General features: G+C 42.0%; 1 protein-coding gene and 1 long non-coding RNA gene across 10 annotated transcripts in view; one reads left to right on the forward strand and one right to left on the reverse strand.

The window, feature by feature from the left end:
- LOC112059505 (uncharacterized) overlaps positions 1-13,262 on the reverse strand; it is a 44,527-nt gene extending 31,265 nt beyond the window's left edge. Inside the window, exons 1-2 of one of the 2 annotated variants that reach the window (XR_010600802.1) lie at positions 13,130-13,262; positions 11,387-11,470 (exon numbers count right to left, since the gene is read on the reverse strand). This is a non-coding gene — a long non-coding RNA (uncharacterized LOC112059505). Of the gene's footprint in view, positions 1-11,386; positions 11,471-12,743 lie in introns of both variants that reach the window. The other variant, XR_010600801.1, reaches the window with a different exon arrangement.
- A 373-nt stretch (positions 13,263-13,635) lies between these two features.
- PPP2R5E (protein phosphatase 2 regulatory subunit B'epsilon) overlaps positions 13,636-24,442 on the forward strand; it is a 107,055-nt gene continuing 96,248 nt past the window's right edge. For 5 of the 8 annotated variants that reach the window (XM_005285882.5, XM_005285884.5, XM_008168226.4 and 2 more), the window contains exons 1-2: positions 13,636-13,770; positions 16,738-16,901. In XM_005285882.5, coding sequence (XP_005285939.1) covers positions 16,745-16,901 — 157 coding nt within the window. In that variant the 5' untranslated portion in view covers positions 13,636-13,770; positions 16,738-16,744. The remainder of the gene's footprint in view (positions 13,771-16,737; positions 16,902-24,442) is intronic. The other 3 variants (XM_005285883.5, XM_065593780.1, XM_065593782.1) reach the window with 2 other exon arrangements.

Genomic DNA, 24,442 nt, shown 5'->3' on the forward strand with positions numbered 1-24,442 from the left:
TCTTTCTAAACTACCTAGTAGGAGTTAACTATAAATCAACATAAGAATGGCCATACTGGGTCTGACCAAAGGTCCATCCAGTCCAGTGTCCTGTCTACCAAAAGTGACCAATATCAGGTATCCCAGAGGGAGTGAACCTAACAGGTAATGATCAAGTGATCTCTCTCCTGCCATCCATCTCCACCCTCTGACAAACAGAGGCTAGGGACACCATTCCTTACCCATCCTGGCTAATAGCCATTAATGGACTTAACCTCCATGAATTTATCTAGCTCTCTTTTAAACCCTGTTATAGTCCTAGTCTTCACAACCTCCTCAGGCAAGGAGTTCTACAGGTTGACTGTGCACTGTGTGAAGAACTTCATTTGTTTTAAACCTGTTGCCCATTTATTTCATTTGGTAGTCCCTAGTTCTCATATTATGGGAACAAGTAAATAACTTTTCCTTATTCACTTTCTCCACACCACTCATGGTTTTATATACCTCTATCATATCCCCCCTTAGTCTCCTCTTTTCCAAGCTGAAAAGTCCTAGCCTCTTTAATCTCTCCTCATATGGGACCCTCTCCAAACCCCTAATCATTTTAGTTGCCCTTTTCTAATGCCAGTATATCTTTTTTGAGATGAGGAGACCACATCTGTACGCAGTATTCAAGATGTGGGCGTACCATGGATTTATATAAGGGCAATAAGATATTCTCCATCTTATGCTCTATCCCCTTTTTAATGATTCCTAACATCCTGTTTGCTTTTTTGACTGCCGCTGCACACTGCGTGGATGTCTTCAGAGAACTATCCACGATGACTCCAAGATCTCTTTCCTGATTAGTTGTAGCTAAATTAGCCCCCATCATATTGTATGTATAGTTGCGGTTATTTTTACAATGTGCATTACTTTACATTTATCCACATTAAATTTCATTTGCCATTTTGTTGCCCAATCACTTAGTTTTGTGAGATCTTTTGAAGTTCTTCACAGTCTGCTTTGGTCTTAACTATCTTGAGCAGTTTAGTATCATCTGCAAACTTTGCCACCTCACTGTTTACCCCTTTCTCCAGATCATTTATGAATAAGTTGAATAGGACTGGTCCTAGGACTGACCCTTGGGGAATACCACTAGTTACCCGTCTCCATTCTGAAAATTTACCATTTATTCCTATCCTTTGTTCCCTATCTTTTAACCAGTTCTCAATCCAGGAAAGGATCTTCCCTCTTATCCCATGACAACTTAATTTACATAAGAGCCTTTGGTGAGGGACCTTGTCAAAGGCTTTCTGGAAATCTAAGTACACTATGTCCACTGGATTCCCCCTTGTCCACATGTTTGTTGACCCCTTCAAAGAACTCTAATAGATTAGTAAGACATGATTTCCCTTTACAGAAACCATGTTGACTTTTGCCCAACAATTTATGTCTGAGCAGTAAGCACTCCATATGGGCTTTTAAGGCACCATTTATTATGCATAGTTCCATTTTTATTCTTCAGGAGGAGATTAAATAAATTAAAAGGAATGTTCTGGCCATAAACAACATTGTTGGTAGTGTGGCTGATCCTCAGCAGACACTTTGTAGAGAGAGATTCCACTGGGATATTTGCATATCTCTCTGCATCCCCACCCTAAAAACAGCAGCCTAAAAGGCTGACCACATTTTAAAAATATAACATCTGCCTGAAACAGGAATCTTTAGGGCAATCAGATACAACAGTGATGAGCACAGTATAAAAGCCTAGATTGACTGAAGAAGGGTTGTAATCAGTTTGCTATGACAAGTCATGTGCAAATGTAGGACAATTAGAGTAACAAGTGTACACAACCCCCAAATGGCCCAACAGTTGACAACTTCTCAGCAACTACCACAGCATCACATTTAAACACTTCCAATATAACTACAGCTGGTTTCAATTTCTCTTCATGAACTTACCTTGCTACATCATGCTCTCACCATGCAAATCTAGGAGTTGTGATTTTAACCCTTTACTGAGATTTTCCACAAAACACTGAAATTCCCATAATCAGACATTTAGTTTAATAATTCTATAATAGGACCCTCATCCTCTCCAGTACCCCAAATCCTAGGCTTCCTTTAATTTAGGGAGGACTTTAATCCAAGCATTATTAATGTGAAACTATTACTAAAACCATCTGCTTTTTTAATTAATGTATTGTTTTGACCCTTAGAAATGCTGGCATTCAAATTGGATCTAAATTTTAAGAGACAATGGGCTTGATTCAGGTGACTTGTAGTCAGTGCTGCAGCTGCAGTTCTATTGGTGAAAATGGTATAACAAGTGATACCATCTTGATGCTCTAGTAGTTTTTACAACAGAAATGCAGAACTGTAAACAGTAAGACAAGGAGCCAAAGGAATACCGAGGCCTTGCAGACACACACCCATTACCTGTTATTTAGTTGTCTCTACAGCAGCAGGTTGCAGAGGTATAGAATCATAGAACCATAGGGTTAGAAGGCACCGCAAGGGTCATCTAGTCTAAACCCAAGATGCAGGATTTGTTGTGTCTAAACCATCCAAGACAGATGGCTATCCAGCCTCTTTTTGAAAATCTCCAGTGAAGGAACTTCCACGACCTCCCGAGGCAGTCTATTCCATTGTCCTACTGTTCTTAAAGTTAGGAAGTTTTTCCTGAGATTTAATCTAATCTGCTTTGCTGTAGCCTCTTGTCCTGCCCTCTGTGGCAAGAGAGAACAACTATCATGTCTCCCCTTAATCTTCTCTTTCCCAATCTAAACATACCCAGTTCCTTCAGCCTTTGCTCGCATTCCATCCCTTTGGATCATCTTTGTCACTCACCTCTGGATCCTTTCCAGTTTCTCTACATCCTTTCTATACAAAAACTGGATACAGTACTCCAGTTGATGCCTAACCAGCACTGAGTAGAGTGGTACTATCACCTCCCATGACTTACCTGCTATGCCTCCGTTAATACAACCTAAAACCGCATTTGCTTTTTTTGCAAGAGCGTCACATTGCTGACTCATGTTGAGGTTGTGATCCACCACAACTCCCACATCCTTCTCGGCAGTGCTGCTGCCAAGCCAGTTATCCCCCATTCTGTATCTGTGCACTTGTTTTTTCTTCCCTAGGTGTAGCACCTTACATGTTTGTCTGTTGAATTTCATTTTGTTGTCAAGAACTCAGTTCTCCAATTTATCAAGATCCCTTTGAATTTTAGGTCTATCCTCCAAAAGTGTTTGCAACCCCCTCCCTCTTTGTGTCATCTGCAAATTTGATCAGTATGCTCTCTATTCCTACATCCAGGTCATTAATAAAGATGTTAAACAACACTGGACCCAAACAGATCCCTGTGGAACTCTATTTGAGACCTCCTTCCAATCTGATATAATTCCATTAATAGCTACTCTTTGTTTGCAATTGTTTAACCGATTATATATCCACTTAATGGTAATTCTGCTGAACCCACATTTCTTCAGCTTACTTATCAGAATGTCATGTGGGACTGTGTCAAAAGCCTTGCTAAAGTCCAGGTATATTATGTCCACTGCATTCCCCCATCCACCAAACCAGTTACCTTGTCAAAGAAGGAAATCAGCTGGTTTGGCATGATTTGTTCTTAGTAAATCCATGCTGGCTGCTAGCGATTACCCCTTCATCCTCCAGGTATTCACAAATTGAATGTTTTATACCTTGTTCTAGTAGTTTACTAGGTATCGAGGTTCGGCTGACTGCTCTATAGTTCCCTGGCTCCTCCTCTATTCCCCTTTTAAAGATGGGCACTATACGTTAGCCCTTCTTCACTCTTCTGGGAACTCTCCTGTCATCCATGATTTTGAAAATGTGATTGCTAGTGGCTGAGATTTCTTCAGTTAATTTCTTCAGCACCCTGGGGTGAACAGCATCAGGCCCTCCCGACTTGAATTCATTCAAATTTGTCAGAAGATCTCTGACAATTTACTTATCTTGATTCGCATCCCTTCCCCTTTATTGTCTATGGTGACTTCACTAGTTGTCCAGCCACCTTATTTTTTGTGAGAAGACTGAAGCAAAGTACGCACTGAGGAGCTCTGCCTTCCTATCATCTTCTGTTACCAGCTCACCTTGTGTGGATCCACTGCTCAATGGACCATCCCTGATCTTTCTTTTTTGTCTGACCATATTTGTAGAACCTCTTTTTGTTTCTAACATTTCTTGTCAACTGTAACTCAAGAATTGTAATCCGTGAACTGCTGTTGGGGAAATATGGAGAATACCACAAGGAGTTGCCTATGAAAAGAGGTGCAAAAGGTACATAGGCAAATGCTGAAATAAATGTGCACAGGAAATGTGCACTCCTATGACACAGCCACAGGAAAATTCCCCAAAGTCTGTCCTACTGCAATGCTCATGTACTAGCCTCCATGTGACCCTTGCTGAGCAAAGTCCCTCCACGCTAGCTTTGCATTTCAGAATGGAGCAAGCCATTTTCACCAACTTTACACAGGTACCTTGATGGTACAGATTTTTGCTAACCCAGCCTCTTTTGGCTCAGTCACCCCCCTTTCCTTTCAGTTTACAGAGCAGGCAAACCTAACTGCAACTGTCTTGCACGCTCCCACATCTGGGAATAAACTTCCTAAAGTCCTGAGATAAAGAACAAACAAAGAAAGGTAGAGCTCTTCAAGCCGGGTCTTCTTTCCTCCTCTCAGAAATCAGATGAATGGGACACAAACTCATCTTGGTTCTTAAACTGACTAGATACTGGCCTCTGGAAAAGCAAGCAGATCTAACAAAAATCTTGTCAGAGCAGGGAGAGGGGAGGTGGTCTTTTTCTCACCACTGCTATTTCAAGTGATGACAGAACAATTTGGCTGATATTACCTCAAACAGGAACAGAGCCTGGATCTGGACATCAGAAGGGTTACTGGCAGTGTGAATAGCAGATGGAGAGGACGAAGAGGAGGAAATTGAAGGAAGTGTGAGCAGGATTATTCAGGGCTAAAAGTTAATAAAAAGTGGGGTAAAGTGTGTGAGAAGAAGAGCATTAGGGGACTGAAAATGAGTTAAAGAAAGGAAAAGGGAACTAACAAAACAAACAACCCACAGAATCAAAGACAAAGACTGCGAAATTCAGCTGCTAAGATAAGTGAGCTTGTGGTTCTCTCTCAGTGCACTGTACTATTGAATGGTTTGTTTCATAGTGTGATTTTTGTTTGAACATATTTTCCTCCACTAAATACATTACTTCCCTCCAGTTAGTAATTAGTTCTGGTTAAGGGTGAAGGATCAGAGATGTGATATTACTAGTACTGAGTTATTTATAAAAAGAACAGGAGTACTTGTGGCATCTTAGAGACTAACAAATTTATTTGAGTATAAGCTTTCGTGGGCTACATCCCACTTCTTCGGATGCATAGAATGGAACATATATTGAGGAGATAGATATACACGCAGAGAGAGAGAGCATGAACAGGTGGGAGTTGTCTTATTTAATTGGCCTCTCAGAGTTGGTAAGACAACTCCCACCTGTTCATGCTCTCTCTCTCTCTGTGTGTGTGTGTGTGTATATATATCTCCTCAATAGATGTTCCATTCTATGCATCCGAAGAAGTGGGATGTAGCCCACGAAAGCTTATGCTCAAATAAATTTGTTAGTCTCTAAGATGCCACAAGTACTCCTGTTCTTTTTGCGGATACAGACTAACACAGCTGCTACTCTGAAACCTGAGTTATGTCAGTTGGTGTGAGGATTTGGGGTGCCATTCACAACCATCAGAATATTGGACACTGGTCTGCTAACATTATGACATAGCAGCATAGGAAATAATTCCAAGACTGAAAAGGGAAACGTTTGAGTACAGAGAAGGCTGAGGTTTATTCCAACATGATGTTCCCATGTGGAACTGAATTCTTTGGTATGTCAATGTTTGCAGGCATCTAGGACCCTTTCTGTGAGGAATGGAGGGAAGAAGTTAAAACAAATAAGCCAGATTTTCAGACAGGCACACATACATATAATTGCATGTGTCTATTTTATGATCACATACAGGTATTTGCATACATACATGACCATTTAGATACTTAGCTGACCTTGTATATGCATGCTCATTTGGTGCACGTACATCAGATATTCATGCACGTAAGTGTGCACAATTATGTGTATGTCTACATTTTGAAAATCTAGCTCAGACACATGAAATGTAAAAGCACACATAGTAGAATTAAGATGATGTGCTGACACGATAAAGAGGCATATAATATCACCAACCACTCACAGGTAAGAATGGCTTGCGGACAAGAGAGACCAGGATCAGACAAGACTCAAACTTGACTACAACAAACAGTTATTTAATCAGGACGATGGAACATTCATTGATCTGGTTTATTCAGTAACTACGTGTATTTAACTGACAGAAGGACAACTTCATGGAATGCACTGAGCATTGTTTCTGCAGACAGACCAATCTACTTTGATGGAGCCCCAATTTTAGGGGATGAACGGGCGAAGCAAACAATCACTCTAGCCAGAAAAAAACAAAATGGGTTTGAGGTTGGACAATAACATTGTTTCTCTCTTGCTAGAAGACCTGGTGAATTGCTGCCAAGGCTCAGGAGGCTGTAGCCTCTACTTTATCTCACTTCTAATAAAATGTCATCCACAATATTGTCTCAGAGTTTTTGGTTTACAGTGAATTTCCTAGAGATCTTTTGCTCCTCCCCTTAATTTAGCTGATTCTTATCTGCAAATCCTATTTTTAATTAATTCTTGCATTATTTCTCTCTCAAGATGTTCCTTTTGATCCTCTGTCTTAGTCTAGTATCAGCTACCAATACAGCTGTCAATGCAAACTTTCACCAAGGCAGCTGGACTTCCTTATAACCACCCTTGCTGTGTGTTAGATACAGGTAACTCTTTAAATCAAAGCATGGTGACTTGATAAAGTTGACAGTTATGCACTAAGAGCATTCCCCCTACTATTGACTACAATCCCCAAAATTTTGTTCCAACATGAACCAGATATAGTATAAAACCTGGGATAAACTCTCTTCTTTGATTATTACAGTAATCAGGATTTTACTCTGAATGTGGTTGTTGGATTTCCCCTTGTGTGGCTTTTTAAAGTTGACATTACTACATTTTTATTTCCCTATGTGCCTGAAAGACAGGTTACCAGCAATTAGGTGGCTAATGACCCAGTTGTGCATTACATATGTAATATATATCACCATGAAAAATCATGTGTGTGTGACAGGTGTCTGCAACATGTAAGGTGATGCTTTGTGAGCGTTCTTGGATCTGCCGGGGACTAAGTCTACCCTGTCAGAGACACACAGTGTATTACATCAGGATACCATCCTAAGGATAGTCTTGAGGGCTGGCTTCTTCACCTGTAAGGAGGAACAGGAACATGTGGGAAGCATGCTCTGAATTTGCAAGAAAAGTTGGGAACAAAGAAAGCAGGATGTTGCAAGCTTGGGGAGAGCCAGATAAAATGGTGAGTAATTCATTACTAGTCTAAGGGAACATGTCTTTCAGACATGGTAAAAATATAAAAATATGCTTGTTGGTGTAAAGGCTGCTGGTTGTTGGTTTTTAAGATGAGGATAAAGGCAGCTAGGCCCTTTGAGAAGCTTCAGACAGGAAACGAGGCCACTAATCTCAAGAGAATGGTTTTGTCTGAGGATGGTAACAACCAAAGACTGCGAACTCCCTTGGTAAACGATGCATTAATTTCAGAGCTGAAAGAGAGAGACTTTATATGAAAGAAATAAACGAGATGAGATCTCACCTTGTTTCATTTGCAACAGACACACAATCACAGTGATAAAGTAAGGGAGAATGTAACATGTGACACATGGGGCAGCAATCTTTTCCCATACTGCTTTTCACCCACCGAGCAGAACCATTTGGGTGGTGTCCTTTACACAGGAGAAGGGATGGAATGTTTGAACTGGAGGTTCAGGGGCAGTTGGGGAGTGACAGTTGGAGAAGAGAGGGCCAGATGAAAGAGCAGCATACCCCTAAGAGGACAGGCAGGCAGGGGACGTAACAGGAAGTGGTAACTTGTGAGAGAAGCGTGTCAGGGGCAGGAAAGCAAATTAGAAATAAAAAAAGGGATTAGGCAAAAGAAGAAACCAACTGAACCAGAGGGAAAGTGAGAGGCGAGAAAGTGTTAGTGAAAGGCAGACATCCACCCAAAAAAGTGAGCTAGTGTCTGCCTATTGCACTGCACTGACTGTAGGAATAGACTTCTAAGGACCCATAGACAGAGAAATTAGGGATTGGGTCCCATTCTCTTAGCCGTGGTTCTAATTTTCAAATTCCCATACCATCTTCAGAGCTGGGATCACATTTTTTGAGAGCATTGCTGAAGTTACCACCTGGTTCTCCATTCTCTCACTGTTGGCTCAGGTATGGGAGCTCTATTCAGAACCCAAACAAGCATAAGACTCACCTTTAAAGAGTGTCAACATGCAAACTGGGTGCTGCAATTATAAATATTAAAGGAAAAGTTGGATGTGCCATTCACCAAAACAAAACTAACAACAAAGTCAGAAGCAAAAGTCATCCTGGCTGTAAGCAGATTAAATACAATGATCTTGCGCCAGGACTGAATTTGGTTCAAAAGGACTTATGCTAAAATAACACTCCTAGACTCCGGTGCACTTAATTTATTTTAGAGTAGTTTAGTTATTTTGAAGCACTATTTCACTGATTGTTCACTTTTGACAATTTCTGTGGCCTGGTAGAAGAGCCTGGTTTTCATGCCGATTCGTCTGTTCAGATGGCATTACTTGTTCCTGCAAAACATGTTCTGGTCTTTTTCCTGTTGGGCTGAATAATTAGTTGTCTGGGGACATAAGGTCTTTCCAGTTCCAATATTAATAAGCAGGAAAATGTCTGAACAATTCCCATGGCACCAATGAGAATCTTCCCCTCAATGTATAAATGCTTTATAGCAGTGGTTCTCAACCTTTCCAGATTACTGTACCCCTTTAAGGCATTGGATTTATGTTGTGCACCCCAAGTTTCATCTCACATAAAATTTACTTGCTTATAAAATCAGACAAAAATACAAAAGTGTCACAGCCTAAGTATCCTCTAAGCCGTGTGGCCGCGCAATTGCTTTTTAAGTCCCAGCGTCGACCTGCCGCGGCGCCAACCTGCCCCAGACTTGCCGCAGCCAGCTGGAGAGAGGAGTCCCTCCCTCGGCCCAGCCCAGCCCCACTGGAGCTGCTGTGGCCAGTCAGGGAGAGGTGCCTCTTCCCTGGCCCCAAGCTGCTGTGATGAGAGAGAGGTGGGGGGAGTCCTCTCTCCCCACTGCAGCCCCGGGGCAGCCTCCACCGCAAACCCCTCATCCCCAGCCCAGAGCCCCCCACCCATCTCTGCCCCAGCCCTGTACCTCCTCCTGCATTCCAAACCCCTCATCCCCATCCCAGAGCCCACACCCCAACCCTCTGCCCCAGCCGAGCCACCTCCCACACCCTGAACCTCTGCCCCCCCAAGCCAGAGCCCTCATCCCCCCACACCCCAACCCTCTGCCCCCTCCCACACTCCAAACCCCTCAGCCCCACCCCCACCACATGAATTTTGTTATGTGCACCAATATGGAGGTGATGTGTATATTGGTGCACATAACAAAATTCATTCGGCACATGCACATAAAAAATTAGAGGGAACATTGGTCACAGCACACTATTACTGAAAAATAGCTTACTTTCTCATTTTGTCTGTATGAAATTTTAGTTTGTACTGACAAGCTTGTGCTTTTTAAGTAGTCTATTGTAAAACCAGGCAAATCTCTAGATGAGTTGATGTACTCCCTTGAATACCTCTGTGTCTCCCCAGGGGTAACGTACTCCTGGTTGAGAACCACTGCTTTATAGAGCATAATATAACTCTCACTATGGACACACAGACCAGATGAAGTAGCTAAATAAAACTGTTTACTACCAAACAGAGCAAGACTTCCACAATGTTATCCATTCAGTGACCTTGTCTTTGGTAAAAGTTTTTAGGTAAAGTTTACAGAGGGTTCTTCCCTTGTGCCAATCCAGGAAGGCAGCACTGGGCAGTGTGGCCTCCCTTTTCACATATTTACTTCATATTCTGTATCACAGACAGGTCCATGAACTCTAGATAGTGGATATTTAGTCACGCTTTGGAACTCCTAGGCAGACCAAATCTGGGAGTAATTGTTGCAGAGTAGGCTTTGCCCACCAGTATTGTTTTGGCACTATAGATGTTGAGCTGGACAGACCATTCTCCACAGAGCATTAGTGCCTTTTAACGCCTATTCTTAAAAATAAAACAAGCTACCTTTGAAAATTTTTTAAAAATCTGTTTTAAAGGCTCATAGTTAAACTTTCCTGAATAAAAAATTAAAAATTAATTGGGCTCACATTGTGCAGTGCAGTTGTAGAGAACACCTCTCTCTATCATGATAAGCTGGGATGTTTGAGATGACAGTCTGCACCTTGTTTATTTAGGATAGGGATATATCAGTGGAGGAGTGCTTTTTCCGGCCCTAAACCTTTAGGGCACCTTGAAAGGTTTAGATATGAATACGGGCTTTTCCTTGAAGATGTTGGGGGTTCTGAGCTTTACTTGGTGCTGCTTGTTTGGTAGCTTTTATTCTTGCTAATTATACATTTGTGATTTTTTTGGATTTTCTATATTGCTGCCTAGACGCCAGAATATGTAATTTCTTGGAAATACAAATTTCACAAAATGTAAATCAAGCATTCAATGAAAAAAAAAAAAAAAAAAAAAAAAAAAAGAGTTGCTGTGTCCCTTTAACATGACAACAGCTTTTCATAAGGGTGCAGACAAATTTCCCTGCACATTTGAGGACAAGATTTGTATTTCTCTTAAAGGAATACAAGAACTCATGGGACATGACCAGGAAAGAAAAGAAAAAACAATCTGCAAGAAAAGGAAAGAAGAGTTGTGGAAAATTTGCTGGCCAGAAGATAAAGAAAAAGTAAGTCTCATTTATACATTGTTAGGTCTCCTGGTTTTGAGATGCTTATCACCACATCAGACTGATAAATATTACAATAAACAGTATAAACATGCCTGTAGCAGTCAAAATGGAAATAGCAAGTCCTTGCACAGCAATGTTTTAGTTATATGGAATACATAATTTAAATATGATTTATTCATTTTCTTATATAAATATTATTAGCTTACATAAACTTAACTTATAAAATAGCAAGAGAGGGAGGTCATGAGACTATCTGCAGAGATGTGGATTGCAGTAGACAGACATACTAGCCCTTCTATCACTAGGAACTTATTTTAAGAATAATAACCTCTTATATACTGCCTTTCATCTGTAGATATCAAAGTGCTTTACACAAAGGAGGTAAATATTATCCCCATTGTACAGATGAGAAAATTAAAGCATAGACAGGTTCAATAACTTGCCTGTGGTCCCCATCAGGCTAGCGGCCAAGGTCTCCTGAGCCTCACTCCAGTGCTCTATACATGATCCAAATGGCATGGAGGACACTGAATTTGGATAATGTAGAGAATTTTAATTAATAGACATGGAGGGACATAACTATGTGAAACTCTCTTTTAACTGAAATGGTGAAGTCCTTCCCTCTGTTAGACACTTGCACTGGTGTAACAAAAACTGATCTAGTTACACTGGTGGAAACCCCTAGAATAGATTCACTTAAACCAATTTAGCTTAATACCATACATTACTACAGTAAGGTAAATTGGTTGAAGTGGATTTAAAGTGATTTAAGTGCATCTATATTAGGGATTTGCTCCTCTGTAACTAAATGTTTTATAGATTCATAGACTCTAGGACTGGAAGGGACCTCAAGAGGTCATCGAGTCCAGTCCCCTCCCCTCATGGCAGGACCAAATATTGTCTAGACCATCCCTGATAGACATGGCAAAGCAAGGCCAATCCCCAACTAAATCATCCCAGCCAGGGCTTTGTCAAGCCTGACCTTAAAAACCTCTAAGGAAGGAGATTCCACCACCTCCCTAGGTAACCCATTCCAGTGTTTCACCACCCTCCTGGTGAAAAAGTCTTTCCTAATATCCAAACTAAACCTCCCACACTGTAACTTGAGACTGTTACTCCTTGTTCTGTCAGAAGGAGGAATAACTGTGTCAGAATCATGGGGGGGGGGGAAATATTGCATTATATTTATAACACGAGCCATATATATATTTAACTATAATATGAAAGTTATGAGCTATTATTAAAATATTCACTTTGTTGCACGCATATACTTGTACCGATTAAAAAAAAAATCCTTAGAAAACACCAAGCTGGCCGTGCTGGGAAGCCCAGGTGCCCTGTACCCTAAGATGTGGAGGGTTGGCATAAATCTTATAATTGGGAGAATTCAGCAAGTGTCTTCCCCATATTTATTTTCACAATGCGGGGAGGGGGGGGGAAGGTTGTTAAACAAATACTTTTTAAAAGCAGTTTTATTTCTTCAGTTATAGGATATAAATTCACGTTTATTCAGCACCTTTCCCCCCAGTCCTTGTCACGGTACACGGGTATGGTGTGGCACTACACAGACCACAGGAAGAACAGCTGGGCAGCTCTGCTCACCCCACTGCCACACACGTGTGAGGCACCGACGCTACAGGGGGAGTGGAAGGACGGAGGCAGAACACATTTATCCCGGCTGGGAACCGGCCGGACAACACGGTTCATGGCCCTCCCCTTTAGAGCGGGGCTCGCCCCGCAGAAGGTCTGTGGAGCGCCCCGGGGTCGTACGGGGCTCCGTCGGGGAGGGCTCGGCTTTACCTTGGCAGGCATCCCCTCCTCGCTCGGCTGGGTGCGGGGGGGCAGCGGGCCTTGCCCTTTCCGACGGGGGAGGGGGACGCCTTCCAGCACAGAGGCCTGGGTGCCAGCTCCGCAGCAGGGCATGGGTCTCCCCGAGCTGCAGGGCCAGGCGGGCAGCGCGACCCGGTCCGAGGCCTTGCTGGCGGCCTGCTCCGTGCAGGGACAGTGGACGAGGAGCCCAGTGGCGCACCGCCAGAGCCGGGCCGGACTCCCTGCAGTACCAGCCCCTGGGCGGGAAGGGAGAGCTCAGCTCCTCCTGCCTATGCGCCGCCAGGCTCAGCAGTAGCGCCCGGGGGCTGCCCGGCCACCGGTGTGTGCCGCTGCCCCCGACCTGCCCAGCCCCGTACCTCTGCTCTGGGCTGGCGGCGGCGCTCCCACTTCCCGGCGGCGGGCGCCAATGAGGCGGCGCGTCCCGGCGGCGGCAGGCTGAGTGGGCGTGTGCGGGGGGCGGGCTGTGGGCGGCGGCAGCAGGTTTGGTTGTGTGTGTGTGTGTGTGTGCCATGGCCGGAGCCCAGTGAGAGTGGCTGACAATAGGAGCGAGCGAGCCTGAGCGCGACCCCGACACAGCCGGGACCCCTCGCTTCCCAGCCAGCCACCGGCAGAGGAGGCCATCCGCGCCAGCCGCAGCGCCCCTCGCCGCGCCCGGCCGCCCGCCCTACCGCGGCTCCTCTCAGCTCGGCCCGCGCTCGGCCGCCCCTCCGCAGGCCCCTCCGCAGGGCTCCGCCGGGAATGTGAGTGAGGCAGCAGCCATCGCAGGCAGGGGGCCGCGCCGAGCGCACGGGACTGAGCGGAGCCCGAGCAGCTGCCTGCCCCTGAACCCGCCGCCAACGCCGCCCTGCGCTGAGGAGGCCGCCGCCGCCGAGGCCTACAGGCTCCTGCAGCTGCAGGGACAGAGCCCGGCGCGCACAACGCTCCGGCCGCTGCCGCCAAGCCCAGCTCACTCCGCCTTCTCCTCCTCGGCTCCGAATTCTCTGCCAGGAGGGTCAAGGTAACTTCACCCCAGCCCCGAGTGGGCAGCGACCTGGCCGCGGCGTGGGGGAAGGGCTGGGGGAAAGCGGGAGGGTCGGGGAGCGCTAGAGAAGATGGGGATCACGGGGCGGGGGTGGTAAAGGACAGAGTCCAGCTGTGTTACTTATCCCCTGGTGGATGGAAATGACATCCAACAACACCCGTCAGAATGCAGCTAATTACACCCCGGCTTTCACTGAGTGCTTAGTGGAGGCGCTTGCTCCTACCTAGCCGCTTGCAGTGACATCCATCGGTATTTTTACATTCACTCGCGTTTCCTCGTATTGTTGTCCCCAGCGGTGACAGTGTCTAGTGTATGTCGCTGTGCATTTACCAAAATACTTAAAAATTTCCCGGGTTATAAATAAACACTTTCGTATTGAGAAAGCTATAGTTATAAATGCAGTTATCCACCACTTGTGCTGCGCTCAATAAATAACCTTATACCCCCCCCCCCGAAATAGTGTTTTTCAGTGCATTTAAATGATCATTTAGGAATGTGAAAAAGTGATCAGTGTTTACTGTAATGTTGTTAATGCTGGATGTAGTCTTGTTGAATTAGAATTAGAATTTAATAATTTATAAATCAGGTGAGAGAAACTGTTCATAAATTTACAGCAGAGAAGTGTGGGTAAAGTGTCTTGCTGACAGAATGATCCTGCAGTTTGAGTGATCTGCTGTAGTCTTTGTCCACTAATGTTATTAGCAATTTCATTTTGAGACTGTACAGATATTTCTGGATAAATGGTTAGTTTTTTTTAATAGTTACACATGACAAGGAGATGAAAACATTTTGCCTCATTTAAAAAAAATAGGACTAACAAATCTAGAATCTAAGTGTCATTTTTTGTTGATATTTCCAGAGTCCTGCTGACATAACAGGTAATTTTTTGTGTTTGTATATTTTGAGGGACTCTTCTCTCCCCTTACTTAGGAATCACAAATTGGTTTGTTGAGGTGAAAGTATATATCCATTTCTCCATATAGTTTGTCTGACTTTCCCATGAATCTTGCATGGGGCCTTGATGCCATGGTGATGTTGGCATCTGTTACAATTGGTAAATAACATCTGTTTCAAGTATAAAAGTGTGTTGCTCATAGTCTATTAAATGTAGGATGTATTATTTGGGATGATAATGAAGCCACACCTGAGGGAAAAATTAAATTGATACAATAAGGATTGTTTTTAGGTGATGCCAGCTTCACTGTCCAATATCAAGGGATTCCTCTTGGTTCCTTGAGAAGTTGTGTATTTTATATTTTCAGTAGACTCTGTGTGTGTGTGTGTGTGTGTGTGTGTGTGTGTGTGTAATATATACACACACACGATAAATGAAACCTTCTCAACTTAAAGATGTGGAAAATTAACAACCCTCATCTTTCTAAACATACATAATTTAAAAAAAAATCATACTTATAAAGTATTTTGCATAATAAGAAAAATCCAAATAATGTTGAGTTAAATTATTTATGAATCAGATCAGTCCCCAAATACTTTAACAAAATGAGTACTTCAAGGTGAACTGCAGGTTGCAAAATCATCTCCCATTAGCAATAGTAGTCCTTTAGATATTTGGAATCAATGGACATTGAGTGCTCTCAGGACCTTCCAAAAACATGCTCTAAGGCCCTGATCCTGCAAACATTTACACACATTTAACTTGACTAATGTGAGTAGCCCCACTGATTAAAGTTGAACACATGTGTAAGTGTTTGCTGGATCTAGGGCTAAATCTTTTTTTCTTAAATCTGTTCTTTCCACTTCACTGAGAAAATGTATAACTTTTTTGACAGAGAAGGTAAGCCTGGTAAAAATCAAGAATTTGGTTGTTGAATTAACCATTTTAGTATATTCTTTTAATTTCCCAGAATTAGCCTGGAATATCCTCCAGAAATATTAGAAAGTGAAAAAGGAATGTGCAAAGAGATTTGCAATATGAAAGCTGGATTCTCTAGAGTGGAGAATAAATAAGTGACAGGCTACAGGCTTATCTACACTTAAAAGGTAGCAGTGGTGCAGCTGCATCATTACAGCATGCACTGTAGTGCTTCAGTGAAGATGATACCTACACTGATGGGAGGGCGTCTCCCGTCTGAGTAGGTACTCCACCTTCCCGAGAGATGGTAGCTATGTTAACAGGTGAGCTGAGCCGCGCCCCCCCCCCCCTTTGACATAGCGCTGTCTACTCGGGAGTTAGGTCAGTTTGTCTACTCGGGAGTTAGGTCAGTATAACTGTATCCTCATGGAGGTGGATTTTCCCCCGAGGGACGTAGTTACACCAACATAACTTGCTAATGTAAACCAAACCTAAGTCTATCAAGTCTAGTGAACTTTCTTTGGTTTTAAAGCATAGCAGTATATTTTAGTGAACTTTTTGTTTCCACAAAACACACACCTTTCTTTATGGATAGTAAACTGAATTTTATTTCTGTTTTGAATTGTCCTAGAAAATAGTTGTGACTTTAATATTAAAATTCATTATTATTTTTGAGCTCCTAGAAGTGTGCATAGTGCTTTGTGAAAACAAGTAAAAGAGATTTTGTGACCCAAAAAGCTTATGATCTAAGGTTTTGATCCTGCAGACAGGTCTACACAGGCATATTCCTGGACCTCTGTCGAGTTCCATAGACATCAACTGATCTCGATGGATACACAGGTGTCTACATGTGGATCTGATTGCAGAATCAGTGGCTAAATTCAGACATAATGTAACAAGTGAGGACCATAGACAAAATAGGGGAGAGGATGAACAATAATTACAATAGTACCATGAAGCTACTTCGTAAGACCTATATGTAAATTGATGGACCATCTCTCTTTGATGTCAGAAGTGGGTTTTTAGGAGGGATGTGAATGAGAAGAAGGAGGTGGCTCTTGACAAACACATTTAATCTTTACCTATTTTCATCCACTGGGAATGTATTTATAATGTGTGTTTCCCTTCAGTAGGGATATGTCCTCAGCACCAACCACTCCTCCGTCAGTGGATAAAGTAGACGGATTTTCTCGGAAGTCCGTCAGAAAAGCCAGACAGAAGAGATCACAAAGCTCCTCCCAGTTTAGGTCTCAGGGCAAGCCTATTGAATTAACTCCTCTGCCTCTTCTAAAAGGTAAGGTTCAAGATCAGTTGTATGATTAAAACATTTTTATTTTACAGCAGACATCTAAATTGTGCTAAAAACTATTGTTGTAACAGAAATTTGAGGGGGAATTTGGCCTCTGAGTGAGAAACAGTTCATGCCATACAAGTATTTATTAAGCTAAAAAAAATTGGCATCAGTTAATATATTTAAAATGAAAACTTGCATCTATGAATGGATATGTGTTTACTGTTTGCAATACTTGTGGAAGTTCTGAATGCTAATACTAACAGAACCATTGCTGGCTGTCTGAAGGCACACAAGCTTTTTGCAAATATTTTAGGTTATCAACGCTTAACATTTAATCCAATGTGGCAATAGTTTTTAAATGAGATGATTCATTAGCAGGTGTGAACAATATTAATTTAGCATTGAATTCTGTGATCTGCCAAGCACTTTCTGCAGGGAGCTAAGTGCTCTCAACTCCCACTGATTTTTAGTACAAGTCTGGGGGGGCAGAGCAGTTCTTAGAATCATGTCCTTGCAGGGAAAAGGACCTATATATTTTTCATTTTGTCATTCATTCAGCCTTCCAAAACTGTTATTGAAGAGGCTTATGTGATCAAATGCAGATTTCTACATTTTATCATTCTCCTTTTTGTTTTACAAGCGAAGAAAATAAGTACAGTTAACTAAAGTTAATATTCGAGTTGGTCATTGTGGTAGTTGATATTGGAGTTCTTAATTCTGGATATTGTCAAGGGTTAGTAGGTTTTGGCCTATCATCTTTGTTTGGTTTTGCAGATATGTACATTTCCCACATCCCTTCTCTCTACCTGTCTGATACTTTTGTATTTAGTCAAAGTATTTCAATATGTAAAGGACCTGCTCTGATCAGAATCCTGCCACCGTGTTTGTTCACAAGAATGGAGTAGACACATGAAAAATACACACATATATATGCATCTGTCAATTGAGAGAAAAACAGGTTGCCTGGATTCTTCTTAGTGGATTACTCAACGGAGTTGTCATTTTTGTAACATGTCTGAGAACTTTTTTTGTGGAGCTACTAGGGTTTTTAACATCAGGAGCCAAATAACCTTTTTTTAAAATAGTATTTCAATGGTAGGTTAAATTTTCGGCCTGTCATCCTTGACACTTTCCTTTTGAAATACCTACGGCTCTGGTTCATAAAGAGGGACAATTTACCCTTTGGTTAAAATGATTAAATTTTGGAAATTAAATAGATTTACATTTTATATAAAAATGAGCAAACTGTTGTTCCAACTGTTATTTCTTATTTGTATTGCAGTGGTTCCTAGTGATTCATTCAAGGAATACACTAGGTACTTTATGCCTATATAACAAAAATTTGGTCCCTACTATCTAAGTCTCCAACCCTGCAAACACTTACACACATTCCTAACTTGACTACCATGAGTATACCCATTGAAATCAATGAGGTAACTCATGCTGGTCAAGTTAAAAATGTGTGTAAGTGTTTGCAGGATTGGGGCCTAACTGTAACTGCAAGAGACAATGTGTGAATACGACAAACATGGAGCACTAAGTATTGGTGAGAGAATTACGATTAGTGTAATAAGCAGTGGTTACTGTTCCCTGTCTTACAAACTGAAGATTTGATCTTGTAAATTATTTCTCATTGATTTCATGGCGGGGGGGGGGGGGGGGGGGGCGCCTTCATGCTGACACAAGGGTCCACTTGTGATGATTCATTTGTGGGATTTGGGCCTAATACTGCTGCTTCAGATAGGTTATATCCCTATTGAAGGGACACCATCAACTAAAATTCACACTTTTGCTAGAATATACTTTACCTATTATTGTTACCAGTAATACCCAAAATTACTAAAGCTGAAAGGAGTGAAAAATATGCATTGCCAATCCTTTGTGTATAGTCAGTTTCACTGTTTCCCTTGGATAGGCTGTTAGGTCCCATTTCTGCAAACTCTTTGACTTGTCTTTAATGTGAAGGATAATTCCATGGACTTCAGTAGATTTCCCATTGACTTAATAATTCCCCCTATTGTTTGTATGGTTCTCTCAGATAGGAATAAGAACACTAATAAAAGCATGTGATTTAAGATATTGGTAGATTTTATGGATTCCTATATGGCAGGGGTGGCCAAACTTACTTACCCTCCGAGCCATATATGACAATCTTCAGAAGTTTGAGAGCCGGGGCACACCTGCTGGGAGCTGTCGGGGGAGCTGCTGCTTTTTCTGCTGCCTGTCCATGCAGGGCTGGAGCAGCCATGGGAAAAAAATGGTGGGAGCTCAGCACCCACCGTCAGCCCCGTGGATCAGCTCCTCTCCCTCCCCCCAGCGCCTCCTGAGGGGCTGTGATTCAAGCTCTTGGGGGGGGGGGGACCTTTAAATTGTGCCCCCCATTCTCAGCAGGCACCAGTCGTCTGTTGCAGAAGCCCCTAGTCCGACCAGCCCGCTGTAGGGCAGACGCCCGAGCTCCCTCTCCCCCACCCGGTCTGATAGGTGGAGAATTGGGGGGCGCTGGGGGCTCTGTGAGCCGCACTTTAACTGTAAAAGAGCTGCATTCGGCTCATGAGCCACAGTTTGACCACCCCGATAGTATAGTGTGGGTTCTGACCTTAGAGGCTGCCTTCTTGCCTTTTAAAAGGGGCTGTTGAGATTGTCAGAACTGACAGTCCCCCTAGGTTTGGGAGTTTGTGGGAGAGCAGTCTCAATGGAGAGGCCTCATCTCTGGAATTTATATTCCCATCTCAATCCAGTAGTCCAACAACACAGCTTTTTTTGAAACTAGATGTGACTCTGGGGCCAAAAAGTTTGCCCACCCTGATCTACATGCATAGAGTTCAGGATTGGGGCCATAATCCTTGTTTCCTCCCTGTGAGGGAGGCGGGTATTATCCCATGTCTTAAACTTTTACAGTTTTATTTTAAATACTTGTAAACATTACTTCATGGTTTTCTCCAAATCTGTCGTGAAACTCCATCCATTTTCTTCCATTTTCCTGCTCTCTTGTTACTGCATGTGGATTGTTTAAATTGAATTTTTGCATTTGTATATCTGATGGTTATGGAGTGTCTTTTAAAAATGTCTTTAGCTGTCTCCAAAATTTGTGTACTTTTGGAACATTCCATAAGTGAACTAAATTCCCTTTTTTTGAAACATTTAATATTTGTCTGTTGACCTGGTGTGCTTCTTGCTCTCAAAGGCACTATAGTTCATATCAGCCTAAAAAATAAAGCTTTGAGGCTTCTTCTATTTTAATTTATTTTCTTTTTGCTGTCATGATATCTTAGAAGAAAGGCTAAAAATGGAAGTTAATTGTGAGTGATATGAAGAAATGAACATCCACAGAAATGATGTAATTTTCTTTCATATCTCTGGTAATGTTAAATGTGTGTGTAATTTTTTCCCTTTATTTCCTTTTCCATTATGTATTCACAGGTAAATAGGTATAGTATAATGGGATACTCCATATATTCACTGGTTTAAGTTGCTGTGTAGTGAGGAAACTACCCATTCTGTTTTCTTCATTAGGCACTATATTCCTTTTGAGAAGATGCACCTTTCCTTTTTTAAAGTCGTTGTTGTTGTTTTTTTTTAGATGAAAGGTAACTCATATTCACCCAGTCTCTTCCATCAAATCTTTGTTCTTTCTTGGGCCCATTCCTTCAAAGACTTAGTTGTGTGTAACTTCACATGTGAGTAGTTCAGTTGACTCCAATGGGATGTTAATAGGAGTGTTTAAAGGATTAGGGTCTTGGTGAGTGACAGGTTAATATTGATAACCTAAATATAAGCAAATGTCCCCACTTATTACTTCATCTTTATTTTTGGGTAAGCCCTGTCCTTATCTTAGAGCAAAGATACAAGGGAACTCAATGATTGGTCAGAGGGAATAACCTCTACCCTTGTTGGCTGTCTCTAGTCTGTAGGGGAATTAATGGTGATTCCAAATATAGAAAAAGGGGCAGCATTTGCCCCTTGGTAAATTGCCTATAACTAAGTATTAAGTAGGTGGGATAGTAAAGGTGTGTAGGTTTCAGAGTAGCAGCCGTGTTAGTCTGTATCCGCAAAAAGAAGAACCGGAGTACTTGTGGCACCTTAGAGACTAACAAATTTATTAGAGCATAAGCTTTCGTGGACTACAGCCCACTTCTTCGGATCCGAAGAAGAGGGCTGTAGTCCACGAAAGCTTATGCTCTAATAAATTTGTTAGTCTCTAAGGTGCCACAAGTACTCCTGTTCTTCTTTTTAAAGGTGTGTAGTCGTCAAACCCCCCCCCCCCCCCCCCGCACTTTTATAAATATCCGCTCCTGATAGGTTTTAGATCAGTGGCTTTTTCTAGTGTGTATACAAATTTGAAAATGTGCATGTTATCATATTTGGTTATTTAATGAAGCAGCAGGTTTTTCAGCCTTACATAGAATGTATGAATCTCTGTCATTCTGCGGTATTCTTTGTACTATCATTGATTAGCTTTCTGTTTACTTTTCAAGCAATGCAAACATATTATGATTCAATAGTCCTGTTTTTAAAAAGCCTCTTGACTTTTTTGTGCTGTGTTCTTAATTGTATTGGTATGTCTTACTATTTTTAAGTCACTATTTCTTGAAAATATTGAGAAAAATTCTCCTCTCCAATCCACGAGGTGGGTCTTAACTGTGATTTTCTTTTTAGAATATCAGTGTGTACATATGGAGCACTTGTACTAATGTCAGTTTTGTGCATATAAGGAGTATAACCTACTTGTGTTGGGATCTTCCTAGACAACTGGAGAGGAGAGATGCTTTCCAAATATTTTCCAGCAATTTTAAAACAAAAAGTAGAAATAACAGGTGTGGCTGTACAGCATTATTGTTTGTATTGCTGGTTTCTTTGTGCTAGTTATTCAGTAAACACATAGGAAGAGATGGTCCATGCCATGAGGAGCTTGCAGTGTAATTTAACATAAATAAGGTTACGTTTATGTCATGGAGGTCATGATTATTTTTAGTAAAGGTCACGGACATGTCACGGGCAATAAACAAAAATTCATGGAAGCTGTGACCTGTCTGTGACTTGCTGCTGCAGCTCCATGGTTTCCCCCACCACCGGTTGGTGGCTGGGAGCTATGGGGTTTCCCCTCTGCCCCTGGCAGCTGGAAGCTGCAGGGGGCTCCCCCTCCACCTAAGGCGGCTGGGAGCTGCAGAGTGCATATTTCCCCAAAGAGAAAACGGGACACCGAGAGCCTCTAGCCCAAGGCGTTCTCTCCCCACACTCCATGCAAGGCTGTCACCCGTCGCTGGAACCCTGGCAGGGGCCCGCTGCCCACTAGCTCCGGAGTCCCGTAGTCCCTTAGGCTAAAGCAGAGAATGTCATGGAGGTCTCTGGAAGTCACGGGTTCTAAGTCTTTAAAAGTATTGAGTTGCTGTAGTTTTAAAAAAATTATTTTGGCTCCTGACCTAGCTGTCGTCACTAGATGACTAATGTTTTGTAAGGGGGGGTGGGGATTGAGGGATGATATAAAAGTGTAAGATCAGTATATTCCCAGTGTTAAAATATTCACTTTCAGGACTGATCTCCCAATTAGGGAATATAATTAAGCATTCTAATACAAAATTGTATTCAGAAAATGTCTGGTGCTGACAGTGTATGATCAGAAAGGTAATTTGAAGTTGTATATTAGTTAGATAACTGGTTTGTTTTCAGATTTTGATTAAAACAGTGAAATGTACATAACATTTGCATTCTTAATCCCTTATCTATTTTATGCTGTTTGTTGTAAACAGTAGTTAGAGATAAATGTTATAGTTTAAGCTGTGGCAGGGAAACATAATTCTTATATTACTCTTTTTCCATATGCTCAGGAACAGCTCACAGGAGAAATCGTATCTCTTGCCTTGCAATGTATTTAAAACTAGATTTAAACCAGTGCAGGAAAGTGTAAGGCACATTCTTCTATGCTACCAAAGCCCATTTTGCCCTGGGGGAGGGGAACAACTTTAAAGGTGTCATAAAGCTTGTGGGCAAGGATGATAAAGTACACTGTATCAGTTCTCACAGTGGAGAAAGTGAATAGGGAAGTGTTATCTACACCTTCACATAACACAATAATTGGTGGGAGGGGGTCACCCAATTAAATTAATAGCCAGTAGGTTTAAAACAAACATAAGGAAGTATTTCTTTACACAAAGCATAGTCAACCTGTGGAACTCATTATCATGGGATGTTGTAAAGGCCTAACGTATAACTGGGTTCAAAAAAGAATCAGTAAGTTCATGGAGAATGGGTCCATCTATGGCTATTAGCCAAGATGGTTAGGGACACAATTCCATGCTCTGCATGTCTCTAAACCTCTGACTGCCAGAAGCTGGGACTGGACAAGAGGGGATGGATTACCCGATGATTGTCTGGTCTGTTTATTCCCTCTGAGGCACCTGACGTTGGCCACTGTCGGAAGATGTCGGGCTAGATGGACCATTGATTGGTCAGGCCCTACTGAGTCAGACCATTCTTATGTTCTAAGGCAGGGGTTCTCAAACTGGGGGGTAGGACCCCTCAGGGGGTCGTGAGGTTATTATATCGGGAATTGTGAGCTGTCAGCCTGCACCCCAAACCTTGCTTTGCATCCAGAATTTATAATGGTGTTAAATATATAAAAAAGTATTTTTAATTTATAAAGGGGGTCACACTCAGAGGCTTGCTATGTGAAAGGGGTCACCAGTACAAAAGTTTGAGAACCACTGCATTAAAAACACCTGAAAGATATGATGGTTTTCTTTAAAACTTTTTTTTTTTTTTTTTTTTGCGGGAGTATGTGTTTGAAATTTTGTCTAGGTTTTGCCGGCAAATCTTGTGGATGTCTTGGAGGTATGTATTGTGAGGTCTGACAATACACCATCCACCGTCACCCAAAAGAGTGATCTCACTGCTTTGTGTCACTCCATCCTGGCCCTTTTTCTGTCACTAGGGACCGCTGCCTCATTTGCACTGTCATAGGTCAAGTTTAACCCTGGTTTGATTTCTGTTTCTTACTGTATATGCTGATAATCAGAACTGTTGTATTTTCAGGTTTTAAAATACTGGTTGCAATCTGGTTCTTTATGTGTGTTGCTTTCAGGGTTATGTAAATATTGTTTTGCAGGTTATATTGTATTAGGGTACTGTGGGTTGGATATACATTACTGTAAAATCAACTGGTATTTGGAATAGCTTGGAAATTGGGTCAGAAATGATTCCGGGTCAGGGAGATGAAAGTAGAAATATTACCTTTCATGTAGAAGCTCTAAGCATCGAACAAGAATACATAAACTTCTATTTAGTTTTCTCTAGAAATTGTCTAGATTCTCTTCACTCAGGATGTTTTTAAAATTTCAGCAATATGGCTTAGATATGTTGTGAATAATCTTTTTGTAAAGAGACTGATCTCTCCAAGAAGTATTGTACAGTTTTAATTTTGAACAGTTAACTCCTGTGGTTAACATGGTAGCTTATATTTTCCATTTGTTCAGTTTCATTTGTTTCCAGTTGCAAAGTTTGAAAAACCTGTTACAACCAGACAAAATTTAGCCAATGCAGCAAAT

The sequence above is a fragment of the Chrysemys picta genome, chromosome 4, assembly GCF_011386835.1.
Source record: "Chrysemys picta bellii isolate R12L10 chromosome 4, ASM1138683v2, whole genome shotgun sequence".
Classification (NCBI taxonomy): Eukaryota; Metazoa; Chordata; order Testudines; family Emydidae; genus Chrysemys; species Chrysemys picta.